Consider the following 12,280-nt stretch of genomic DNA (forward strand, 5'->3'; position numbering starts at 1 on the left):
TCTTCACCTATTACAATATTAATCAGTGCTTGTGACCTCCTATCGCGCTCGAGCACCTGCGCACCCCGTATATACATACCCGGTTTCCTGGCCACCCGGACCCATGTCCTGCCGACCTGCACTGCCACCGCCGGCGCTGTGGTGGCCGAGGCGGACCGCAAATTTGTACGGATCTGCGTGACCTCCACGGCGGCCACCTCCTCGCCCGCGGCTCCTGCGACCACGCCAGCCTGTGAACCGGCCCGCCTCCGTCATGTACCTGCCAAGCATGACGAACCAGCCTCCAACGCAGACACCTCACGCCGCACATCCGTACGGCCGCACAGCACCTCGCCAACTTGCTCGCGACCACCACGGGTCCACGGCCTCGTCACCAAGCCGCTACCCCACACGACCGCAACACGCGTCCTGGCCCGTCCTCGACGACCACTTCCGCCGACGCCACAGCCGTACACGCAGTGCAGGTGCGCACAGGCTGTCACCATTTTCCACCTATGTTTACGATATCTCGAAGATTTATAATTGTCACGTCTCCTCGTAATCTTCCACGTAACCTCTTTAGAACTAATCAAACAAAACTTTAATATCATTTATTAGTAAATTAGCCATCAACAAAAATAACATTTGGATTTATTAAGATGATACACACGATCACAAACAACATCAAAGACATGATATTTGTTAATAAAGTTCAACCGAAACCTACATCTCGAGACGTGACTACAGACGTTCCTCCTTAACTAGCAACGTCGTCCGCTTTCCAAGTTCCTCCTTAACTAGCAAGGTCGTCCGCTTTTCAAGGTTCTAGCAGACTCATTGTCTCTATACAAACATATCGCTATACCATCGTAGTTACCAAGAACGATCATCCTCTCATATTTATAAAGATATCGGGTTATAACAATCTTATTAAAATTCTACCTAGAGTCTCGCTAGAATTTTATCATATACCGCTAATACAATAAGTCCTATACGTAATCAACTCCGTATACGAATATGAGTGTTGAAATCTAATTCAAATGTAGGTGTCGGATTGGTAAAAAAAAATAGACACATAAAATAGAACTCGAAGTCCACCACCGGTATCAAAATCCTACTCTGATTCTAAGTGTCAGATTTAGAGAAAAAAAAAATTAAACATGAGTGACCAAATAACACTATTTGAAATGTGAAATTTCACATAAAGCGGTACACCTTTCACAGAAATCTCGTGAACTTGTTCTAAACGGGCATCAGTAGTGATAGTGACCCAACATGGAAGGATGCCATCGTCGAGATGATGGTGAAATTCCACAGCCCCTACCCCAGCTGCCACACCGCGACAACATCCTGTATAATAAATAACAACGACCTCCAAACCCATACCATCCTCAGCATGTACAGGACAGCGGCCATGCAAGCTCACCGCCGGCCGGCAAAACCTGAGGGAAACGCCCAACGCGGTGTCACGATGCCTGGACCGGCGGCATGGCCGCTATCTCCACCAGGGTTTTGTGCAGCGCCTGCGGCTTGGAGAAGAAGGGTGCGTGGTCCGCCCCTTTCAGCCGCAGCACCTTCTCCGGCGGGTTGGCGCCGCATATGTTCTGCTGCAGAGCGAGAGGGATCGCGTTGTCCTCCGTGGTCTCCACGTAGAACCGCCGCACAGAGCCGTAGTTCTCGGCTGTTAACACGAGCTTCTCCAGCACCGGGGCGAAGGGGATGGGCCTCATGGACACCGAGGCCAGTGACACGTCCTTCAGGAGCACAAGGAAGGGAATGCGAGAGCTTCAGAACTAGGGTTCAGTTCAGTGATGTGATTGGAGATTATTGTGTGAATGCAAAAGTTTGAAAAAAAAACCTTGGAAGGGCTTTGGTTGAACACCAAGTCTCTCAGCAACGCCTTATTGATGTTGATGGCGGTCGGAGGCCGGTCCTTGCCATTGGAGTAGACGAATTCCTGAGCCCTTTGGAGTGTGCCATTTGTGTCCATCTGAAGTGTAAAAACGACAACAGGGCATAATCGTCAAAAGATACGCTAATTTGGATGCAAGGCAACATTCAGTGTTCTTGTCTGTTTTGATGTTTTTGATGTTGTTCAACCTGCTGTTGGAACATATCAAGAGCACTATGCCCGTTTGTCAGCATTGCTGCGCACAGGAAGATGGCCTTGGCAACTTTCGATGGGAACATCTCCATGGCATAGGATACACAAGTGCCACCGAGGTCATGTCCGACCAAAATCACCTGAGTTATAATAAGGGTATCGGGTTGTTATATTTCTTGTAAGAAAAAAGACGTTATGTGTAAAAACAATCACACAAAACAGGGATCCTGATGTGAATTTGAGAGCACAACAGTAAAAGACCTCCTGAAAAAGTTCCTATGATGCTTTGAAATATTAGTACGCACTGCTGAAAATATTTCTAAACAGTGTAAGAAAATATTAAATTGATACATTCGAGAGTACACAAATATTCCGGCAATCATTTTAAAGAAATACAAATCAAGTTGACTGTCACCAGCTGCTTTAATTCTCAATGAGTACATAATAAGGCAAGATCATTCTCAGGCATCAAATCATAACTAAACTTAAGGTGGTGCTCAGGCTCTGAATCATAACCATGGGAAGTATTAGGTTCTGAGTATTATCGGATTATTCCTACTATGACTGTGATCCCCAGAAAAAATAAGTCCACAAAATTCATCACCTAGAAGATTGATCCCACAGAACACTGAAACATATAGTATCTTTATTTATGATTGCTCCAAGTACAATATTGCTACATTAGGTGGTTAAGTATAATCTAACACTACTAGTTTCTACCTCTAAAATCTTACCACTCCAGAAGAGTTAAGTCTCAGCCATGTCCGTTAGATCAAAACTTTACTCACAATTTTCATGCTGCTGCACTAGCTATTCTTACCTAACGTGCACAATGTGAAAGAAGAATAGCACTGGTACAGGCCTACAAGGTGCTACAAAGCCCTGTACCAAAATTCAAGTGCTTGCAACTCTAGAATGCTTACACATAAATCTGCAGAAATAAATACTAGTTTGTCATCATATATCTCTCAACTTACAATAAATTAGCCAATATGATCCCAGTTTGCACGTTAGATGATGTAAGTATTAGCCCATACCAGATATTAAGTTACAGACATAATTTCTTTAATTTGTTCTGCAGAGTTTTAGGACTACATTCAGGTCAATGTTATATTACTAAATTGGAATGTCTCAACAGCCAAGCAACTCCTCAAATGCAAAGAAGATTCATAATAAAGAGCATGAAAGGGGGTAAGTTACCAAACATCACACACAACACTTTTCAGCGTCACTTAGGCGCTAGGCTACTACAGCATTCCAAATGAAATTTTAACTTGCTAAATATCTAAAGCATACAATGATTCATACATCGAAAGAGAGCAAACCTTTTCAGCGTCACCTAGGCCTTTAAGGTAAGATGTAAGTGGTTCAGTATACTCTGAAAGACTGACAATCTTGTTCGTGTCATAAGAATGAATCCCAGAGCCTGTTAAGTCGATGGCATTAACTTTGAACCCACTAGCTTCAAGAAGTGATATAGTCTTGTACCAACACCAAGCACCAAAACCACCTCCATGAACAAGAACAATGATGTTGGTTTCCAAATCCTTAGTATTCAAATCCTGCTTGAGAAGCAAACCATTTGTCAAAAATAATAGTGGTTATATAAATGTGTAGTTGTGATAACCAAGTTCAAATCTGTTGTAGAACCCCAGGAATAGCAAGAATCATTAAACACTATAAATTCAAGAGTGGAGGAAACTAAACAAAATATCAGAGGTCCTGATGGCTATGCACACAGTACTTGTGCTTTCTTTAGTCATAACTATGGAAATAATTGTTTGATCATAAGCACTAAAAAAGAAAAACACCATCTAAAAGTCAAATAGCATGCTAATTCTGTTGGGACTTTCCACTGTTTTCAATAAATTTAGCATACCATCGGATGCATTCGGCAACTGGCCAGTGATTCTGAAAATGTCAAACACAAATTTTCCAATCCCAATCAGCCGGCGCTTCCATGCTGGCTGGTATTTACTTACTAGTCAACACCACTGTTAGTGGTCAGTAATGCTGGTATATAAGTCAATACAAATTAGTAGCCACGCCGGCTGCCCATTCCAGTAATGGCAAAGGCAGACCTGGCAACAACAGATCTAGAAAACACGTAGGCATCGATACTGAAATAATTCGAAGTAAACAATCTCATGCCAATAGGAGTGCACAAGTTGGGAGCTCCTCGGCTCCTCTCTTGTCTTTTTTCTCCAGAAGAACGAACACACATGCCAATAGGAGTGCACTAGAGCTAGAAGCGGCAATCAATCAATTTCAGCCACCCCCTATGCATGAAGAGCTTCTGAACAAGACCAATGTATATGACCAATGCAACCACTATCCGTCAACAACCAAAGTTTCCTACTTCCTCTAAACTTTTACCAAATTAGTGCTGGGTCGTTGTCTGATACCTGTTTGTTCACATGTTTCAAGAGAAGTTCGTCAGGTCCAAATGATAAAGTCAGGGTCTTAGTATATGCCGAATATCAAGAACACATGTCCACACATAGAACAGGGGGAGAACTCCCTTGATCCACATATGCATTCCACCAGCCCGAACCTGCAGCTTTCGAGTTTCAACACCTATGACATATGGGAACCCCATTTCCCGGTCCCACTAGACAGTGTCACAAATCGATTGGTGATTCAGATGACACCACGAAATCGAATTGACTACCTAGTTCTTACGTAAGCCAATGGGAAGAAGAAGAATTCGTCCACGTAGAAGCATCGGATTGAATTGAAAGATAGCCGGGCATGACAATACAACGAATCAGAAAACAAGAACAAACACCAACGATGGCACCTTTCTGCAACTGAGCCCAAAGTAATGGAGCAAACCATTAACGGAATCTAAATTTCAAAAAGAACCACAAGAACGAGAGAATCGAGAAGTGTAATAAAAATCCCAAAGCCCCCACATTTCTTACATGCGACACAAAGTCAGAGAATCGCAGCGAAACCCCGAAGGAAAAAAGGGAAATAGTCAAACGAAACAGCGTTAGTATTCAACGCAGCGCACGCGGCGGCGCGCGTACCAACCAAGCAATGCGACCGACGCCGACCGAGAGAGGGGCAAGCAAGCTAGGGAGGGAGGCCTTGATTTTAACCTTGGCGAGGAGCTGCTGCGGCTGGAGCTCGGGGTCGGCGAGCGACCGCGGGCGAGTGCTGCAGCTCCGGGGCAGCGGTGGGGCCTGGCTCTGCCGCTTCGCGGCGTACCGCACCGACGCCGACCGCTCGAACGCCCCCAGGCCGCCGCCGCCGTCAGCGCCCCGCTGCCCCAGCACGAGCGCCGCCGCCGCAGCCAGCGCCTCCTCGTCGATGGACACGGACTTGGATGCCTCGCGCCCACCGCGGCCGCGGGAGGAGGTGGACGAGCGCCGCTTCGCCGACTGCGGCGGGGACGCCGAGGGGCAGGGGTCAGAGAGACAGGAGATCAGCGAGCCCATCGGGGCGATTCCCGGAGAGGAGGAGAGGGAAAAAAATCCTTGCTTTTGCTGCTGCGATTCAGGAATCGGTAACAGGGGCGGCAGCAGCAGCAGCAGGGAGCGCGGCAGAAATGGCAGGAAAAGGATACAAAAATTTATACTTCTTCCGGTACCCCGTTTTTGCATATAAGTCCACCAGGTTCAGGGAATTTTGTTTGAGTCTGCTCATGAGGGATCACAAGTCCAGAGTTGACACATACAACTGCTTCAATGCTCTTCAAAAGATTTGATTTCAGCAATGGTACATGTACTACTAGCTCGTACAAGATCGTTCCTAACTAAAGTTTTCACTTGTCATAATCCATGATTTGCAAGAAATACTTGGTACGTCAAAATAAATTATAGCACAAAATTGCAGGTGTGCGTGGTCTACAGCTGCTCTGAATTTTGTGCAATTCACATGCTAGATCAAGCACAGGAGCTACCGAAACAATGGCGTCAAAATGCAGCATGTTTGGTTAACGCCTCTCAAATGCCCCAAAACTGAAAGGAAATAGGTCAGAGACACAGCTCGGTGGCAAAGTTCCACGAGGGATCGAGCCGATCAGGGGTTTAAACCTTCGGTGTCCAATAAAGACTGTGAAAATAAATCTTACTGTAAAAATAGTTAAAAAAATTATTCAACCCCATTCTTTCAAAAAGTTTATCTCTGAAATGTTGGCGCCTTGAAAACGAGCAGCATGCACGTACTAACTCCACATCCATGTCACCTACCATCCACACAAAAAATTTCCAAGCCGATATTGACAGGCCCTCGATACCCTTCGAGGCGTTTTTCTTTACCCTGCACACGAACCCTGTACAGTGGCAAATCCGTGGCAGCAGGACGTGCCGGGGTACTAGCGTACTGTGCTGCTACTGTTGCCATTGAAATGGAGCACAGTGCCAGCAGAGGATATAAATTGTTGCCACCCGTCACATATGTTCACAATGTTACTCTCGTGCGCAGCATCTCCGGATTCAAATATGATATTACGTGTATAGTGTGAGTGTACATCATACAAGAACGATGTAGATAAATTCCATAGAAAAATCCAAATAACGGTGTTAAAGTAACCATGATAAAATAATAAGATTTTAGCGAAAAACAACTGTAAATTCTTTAAGTACAACTCTAAAAAGAGTACAGGTGATTAGTTCTCTCGAACTGACTTGACCCTTTTAATACTCTGGAATTCTTGCCCCTGTACAAGAATCTAACGCTAAAGAATTACTTGAATCTACAAACCTTGGACGAGCCTAATTGCCATTACAAACCTTGAACGAGACATTGTGTTGGCTTCACGATTTATTTAATTTCTGCTATGGTCTCCAGCCATTGTTTATATAGTCTCCTTCAGGGTTTTTCATCTTACAAGTAGGACTCCTACTCCAAGCACTTGGCTACTCGCAGTAATAAGCATGGGCGAAGCTATTCGGAAGGGACAGGGTACGGATGCATCTAGAATAAAACGAAAATCATAACTAATTCTCAGAATTTTACCTTTAGCATACCCCTCGACTCAAACTACTACACTACTCGACCCAATCTTGCAAGTTGTACCTCTCTATTTCGCTCTAGCTTTGCCGGTTGACGGCTGGGTGGGTGCTCGCGGGCTCACGGCCCCGGTGTCTCGCCGTGCGCCAACAGGCAGCGACGGTCGTAGCAACCCAAGTGATCCATCCAATGATTCTGAATGCGAGGTCAGATCGGTGACGTGCGAGTATGACCCAGATCTCGCTGCCTTTTTCTCCACCTTTTCGCGCTGCTCTGCGTGAACCGTTCCCAAGTCTGACCGCACCGGCGGTCCGGCGCCGTGTCTACGGAATCGATCAGCCGACGGCGCGGGAGAACTGACGACGGAGTAGAAATCTCTCGGCAGGTTTCCTGACCAGAAACGGGTGTACTAATAAGTTATTGTGCACTGGATTGACTGACGACTCAGCTGAATTCGAGGTGATGTTCAAGCTTCAAACTGAAAATATCTTGGCTGGTTCCTCTTTCGGGAAAGAACAAACGACGCCGTGGCCGTTCCTCACAAAATCGTGCCAAATAGCTCGAGCGCAGTCGCACGCGAGTCATGGCGACGATTCTCTCTGTCAGAACTGAAGGGGGAAACGATAGCTTAATCAGCCGGTTGTTGAGTCCAATTGAAGGCCTACTCATCAGAGTCAAGCAAAACTCATCTTCGAGTTATTTAGTAGCGCAGCAGCATGATTTCACTCCACGGGATCAGATTCAGAGAGTGTGTTTGACGGACCAGGGGCTGGTCCACACCAAACTTGCATGATGAACATGACTTGATCCTGAACTCCTGATGGTATTTACAAATTCAGAAACGGACGGGACGCGTCAACGAATGGTTGCAAGTTACCCATTTCTGTGGAGAACAATCGTGGCAATATGGATGAATGGATCACGGCGCACCTACTTCTCCATCCTTTTTTCGTTATACATTTTGTCAGTGATTTGTACTGCCAAAGAGATGGTTAGCAGAACTAGTATAACAAAACACTAAAAAAATAGTGATACGATCAAATTCAGAAGGAAAAAAAAAACACGATTGACACATCTCGGAGCTAAATCTTGTACTTTAAGACCGATGAACACGGATACCTGGCTCATGAGCCATGTCCTTTAAGGCCATTCAATATTGCCATCGATGGGGTCTACAGCGATACGGCTCACGCGGCCATCGATAGTGGTTGACATCGTGATCATGGAAAATATCAGATAAACTAATGCAAAAGCTTTGCATCCGGGGTTCCACAAACTCGCATGCACCTGTTGCGGAACTGTGTAGGTTTCAGGTAATCTTGTCAATGTCGTTGGCGCCATGCTGCGCACCTACCTGCAGAAAAATTGAGTATTGCCATCGTGCCTCCATAAGGATTCTGATCTTCTGCAGCGGCCGGTGTTCTTCGACATTTTGGTTCAACCACTGTGGAGAAACATGTGTGTCCAGAGCAGTATTTAATCTGATCGGAACCTTGATTTCAAAACAAAAAATCGTTTAAATTCAGACGCTTGTGTGAACTGGATTATGCCACTCTGATGTGAAGGTTTCATATCAGGCACCACATTTTTTTTCTTTCTTTTTTGTGTGGGCAGGATTTGTATAGATTTTTTATAAAAAAAAAAACTTTAACCTTTATTAAGGCAAAGAGTTTTATCCTTTTGGGTGAGCATATAGAATAAGGCTGTGTGGTGGCGCACCGAACTATGATTGTAGGCCTGCTATTTATAAATACTGAACATGATTGGTTCGCATGTAGATGACGCAAATGAACCGGTTTTGTAAGTTTGTTTTAAGAAGGATCTGATAAGAATACTTGTCATTTGTCAGTCCTGAGCCTATGCGTTCCAACCTGCATGTTCTTAGCAGTTGAAACTTAATTGGGTGGTCCAGAGACTAAGCAATCATGCATGTGATTAGAACCTATCAGCAAATCTTCAATAGGGAATGCCAAGAATGATGCAACTTATTAATGGCCCAATTTCCACAACTTCTGTAAAACTAGCTGTGGAAATCAAAATTCTTTGCATAAAATTCTTCTCAACTGCCAATCAGCATTGGTGGAAAAAAAATACACTCTGTTTTTCTCTGTGTTCTCAGAAGTCAGTCAGTAACTCGTAACTAATCTCTGCACGGTTAAAGAAAAAGGGATGAAAAAGATCCAACTTTTGCTTCCAACCCTGACATACCAGCTTGCATATCTCCCCTCACCCTTTTTCTCAACTTTCTTGTCAAACACCAGTATAGAAAGAATGAAAGATCAAAGGCGGATTTTATATGATTTTCACGCGGATCAACTCAGCTCTGATCTCCAACAGCTTGCTCACATGTTCCCCACTACAAGCTAAACTGGAAGTTTCTCCAGGTCCATTCTTTTTAGGACAAAAGCCACCGGAGCAAGCAGATGAGGAGCATCATTGTTTCCATGGCTACAAATATCATGAATCACATGAGACTCCCTGTACGGTTAGCTCTTTATCTGCCCTTTTTATTCTCTTCGTCACAAAAGAAATAGTGATGCGGTACTCATGACTAATCATGGAACAACATCTGAACTCCGTGAGGGTGCTGCGAGTCATCATGTCCTCATGAGCTTCTGGAGTGCAGGCTAAGGCTCTAAGATATTCTGCTGCAAGCCTGCAAGCACATATCATGGGTTCAGTGTGTTGATCCGGTCTTAAGGGATGACAAATAGAATGCAAGTAAGATCGAAATAGGTTGGTATCTGAGCTGTCTGAAGAATTCCTTGTTTTTGGCGCCCTAGAGTCTTCCATTCCATGCATGACTGTTTCCTGTGGTGCTGTGCCTGTACGTCACTCATCAGAAATTATCTGGCCATGACATGCTCAAAGTTCCAGCAGGAGTCTCTAGGCTCTCTGAAACTGAAAGTGTTAGACCTTAAAGCTTCACTTAATCAACATAATAGCTAGCCCTAAGATCAAACACCCTAAATACGGAAGCGTGAGGTCTTTACCTGAGTTCGGTGACGCCATCTGATGATGGTGAAGTGGTTGCCGGCGTGATGAAGAGGCTTTGACCGATGTAGTCGATCACCAGCACGTATTAGATGAAGAAGCGGCGGTCTTCACCTCGTTGACAGCACTCTAAGGATTGGATTAGGGTTAAGATATCAGGAGAGGCGGCTGACTTCGTGTATTGGATCATGTCTTCCGAAACCCCTCACATCTGTTATATATCCAGTGCTGCACGAGGTGGGACCGCAACCAAAGACGTTGGATGCACCCCCAATCACGGTGCATGTGAGAAACGGCTCCCATGCGTTTCGTTTGTTAGTTAGAAGACGTCAGGGAGAGTGGAGCCGAGATCAAAACCAACATTCTCCCCCTTGATCGTAAGGCTAACATCATAAGCCCACTCTCAATGAAACAGCATACCAAGGCAAAGTATTACAGCGGTCAATAAAATGCCACTGAAACGCAAATACCTATAGTGTACCATTCCATCTCGAAATGAAAATTCGTTATACTTGATGGGAGTTGGTTTGTTTAATGGTCCTCTTAATCCAGAATCATAGACTTTCCAATATCCCCATGCCGGCAACATGATCACAAAAAATATGAGGTGGTAAGCCTTTAGTGAGTGGATCCGCAAGCATTGACTTAGTGCTTATGTGCTTGACACTTATTGTTTGATCCTGGATTCTATCTTTCACAACGTGATACTTAATGTCGATGTGTTTGGCAGCACCACTCGACTTGTTGTTACTCGTATAGAAAATTGCGGGTTGATTATCGCAGTATAATGTAAGTGGTTTTGCAATACTGTCGACCACTCTCAGTCCCGGGATAAAGTTTTTTAGCCATACAGCCTGCCCGGTAGCCTCATAACATGCCACAAACTCAGCTTGCATCGTTGAAGATGCTGTAAGTGTCTGCTTGGAGCTTTTCCACGAGATAGCTCCTCCAGCAAGGGTGAAGATATAACCTGATGTGGATTTCTTAGTGTCTACACACCCCGCAAAGTCTGCATCCGAATAACCAATGACTTCAAGGTTATCGGATTTTCTAAATATAAGCATGTAGTTCTTAGTGCCTTGCAAATAGCGAAGGACTTTCTTAACGGCTTTCCAGTGGTCCGGTCCTGGATTTGATTGATATCTGCCAAGCATCCCGGTCACGAAAGCTAAGTCAGGGCGTGTACAAACTTGAGCATACATAATGCTTCCGACAGCTGAAGCATAAGGAACCGTCTTCATTTGATCAATTTCATATTGGTTCCTTGGACATTGATATGTCCCAAACTTATCGCCCTTAACAATAGGAGCAGGCGTGGCAGAGCACTTATGCATATTGTATTTCTTTAGTACTCTGTCAATGTATGCCTTTTGAGATAAACCTAATGCTCCTTTGGACCGATCTCGATGAATTTCAATGCCAAGAACATAAGAGGCCTCATCGAGATCCTTCATATCAAAATTAGAGGAAAGAAATCTCTTGGTCTCAAACAGCATATTCTTATCACTGCTGGCCAATAAGATATCATCCACATAAAGAACTAAGATGGTGAATTTCCCCCCTTTAAACTTTATATAAATGCAGTTATCAACTTCATTTTCTTTAAAGCCAAAATTTCTGATGACTTTGTCAAACTTGAGATACCACTGTCTAGACGCTTGTTTTAGACCATAAATTGATTTCTTAAGGCGACATCCCAAATGTTCGTTGTCTTTCATGACAAAACCTTCTGGCTGAGCCATGTAAACATTTTCTTCCAAGTCACCATTAAGGAATGCCGTTTTTACATCCATTTGATGCAGCTCTAAATCATAATGTGCTGTGAGCGCCATAATTATTCTGAAAGAATCTTTACTTGATACAGGAGAGAAAGTTTCATTATAATCGATTCCTTCTCTTTGCGAGAAGCCTTTAGCTACGAGCCTTGCTTTGAACCTTTCGATGTTCCCATTAGAGTCATGTTTTGTTTTGTAGACCCATTTACAGCCTACTGTTTTGGCTCCGTCAGGAATTTCTACATCATTATCGCTCATAGATTTTAATTCGTCATTCATGGCATTAAGCCACTCAGACGAATGCTTACTCATCATGGCTTCTTTATATGAGTTGGGATCTTCTGTCTTCCCTATGTCATTAACATCCTCATTCATATAAACGACATAATCGTTCGAGATGGCAGGTCTCCTGTCACGCTGTGATCTCCTGATTGGTTCATTATGCACTGCAGGACAAGAACTGGGTACT

At 44.3% G+C, this 12,280-nt stretch overlaps 1 protein-coding gene across 1 annotated transcript; it reads right to left on the bottom strand.

The window, feature by feature from the left end:
* Positions 1-1,033: 1,033 nt before the first annotated feature.
* Positions 1,034-5,626, bottom strand: LOC133891886 (putative methylesterase 11, chloroplastic). The gene is made up of 5 exons (XM_062332588.1): positions 5,188-5,626; positions 3,409-3,645; positions 2,080-2,223; positions 1,838-1,969; positions 1,034-1,733 (listed from the first exon to the last, which is right to left on the bottom strand). The coding sequence occupies exons 1-5, from the start codon at positions 5,524-5,526 to the stop codon at positions 1,446-1,448; spliced, it is 1,140 nt and encodes a 379-aa protein (XP_062188572.1). The 5' UTR covers positions 5,527-5,626; the 3' UTR covers positions 1,034-1,445.
* Positions 5,627-12,280: the final 6,654 nt, after the last annotated feature.

Source organism: Phragmites australis, chromosome 15 (genome assembly GCF_958298935.1).
Source record: "Phragmites australis chromosome 15, lpPhrAust1.1, whole genome shotgun sequence".
Taxonomy (NCBI): Eukaryota; Viridiplantae; Streptophyta; class Magnoliopsida; order Poales; family Poaceae; genus Phragmites; species Phragmites australis.

Excerpts from the sequence above, each read along its gene's own strand:
- LOC133891886 (XM_062332588.1), bottom strand. The coding sequence starts at position 5,526 with ATGGGCTCGCTGATCTCCTGTCTCTCTGACCCCTGCCCCTCGGCGTCC. Across the intron at positions 3,646-5,187 it reads CGCAGCAGCTCCTCGCCAAG|GATTTGAATACTAAGGATTT; the intron begins GTTAAAATCAAG and ends CTTCTCAAGCAG. Across the intron at positions 1,970-2,079 it reads TTGATATGTTCCAACAGCAG|ATGGACACAAATGGCACACT; the intron begins GTTGAACAACAT and ends TTTACACTTCAG.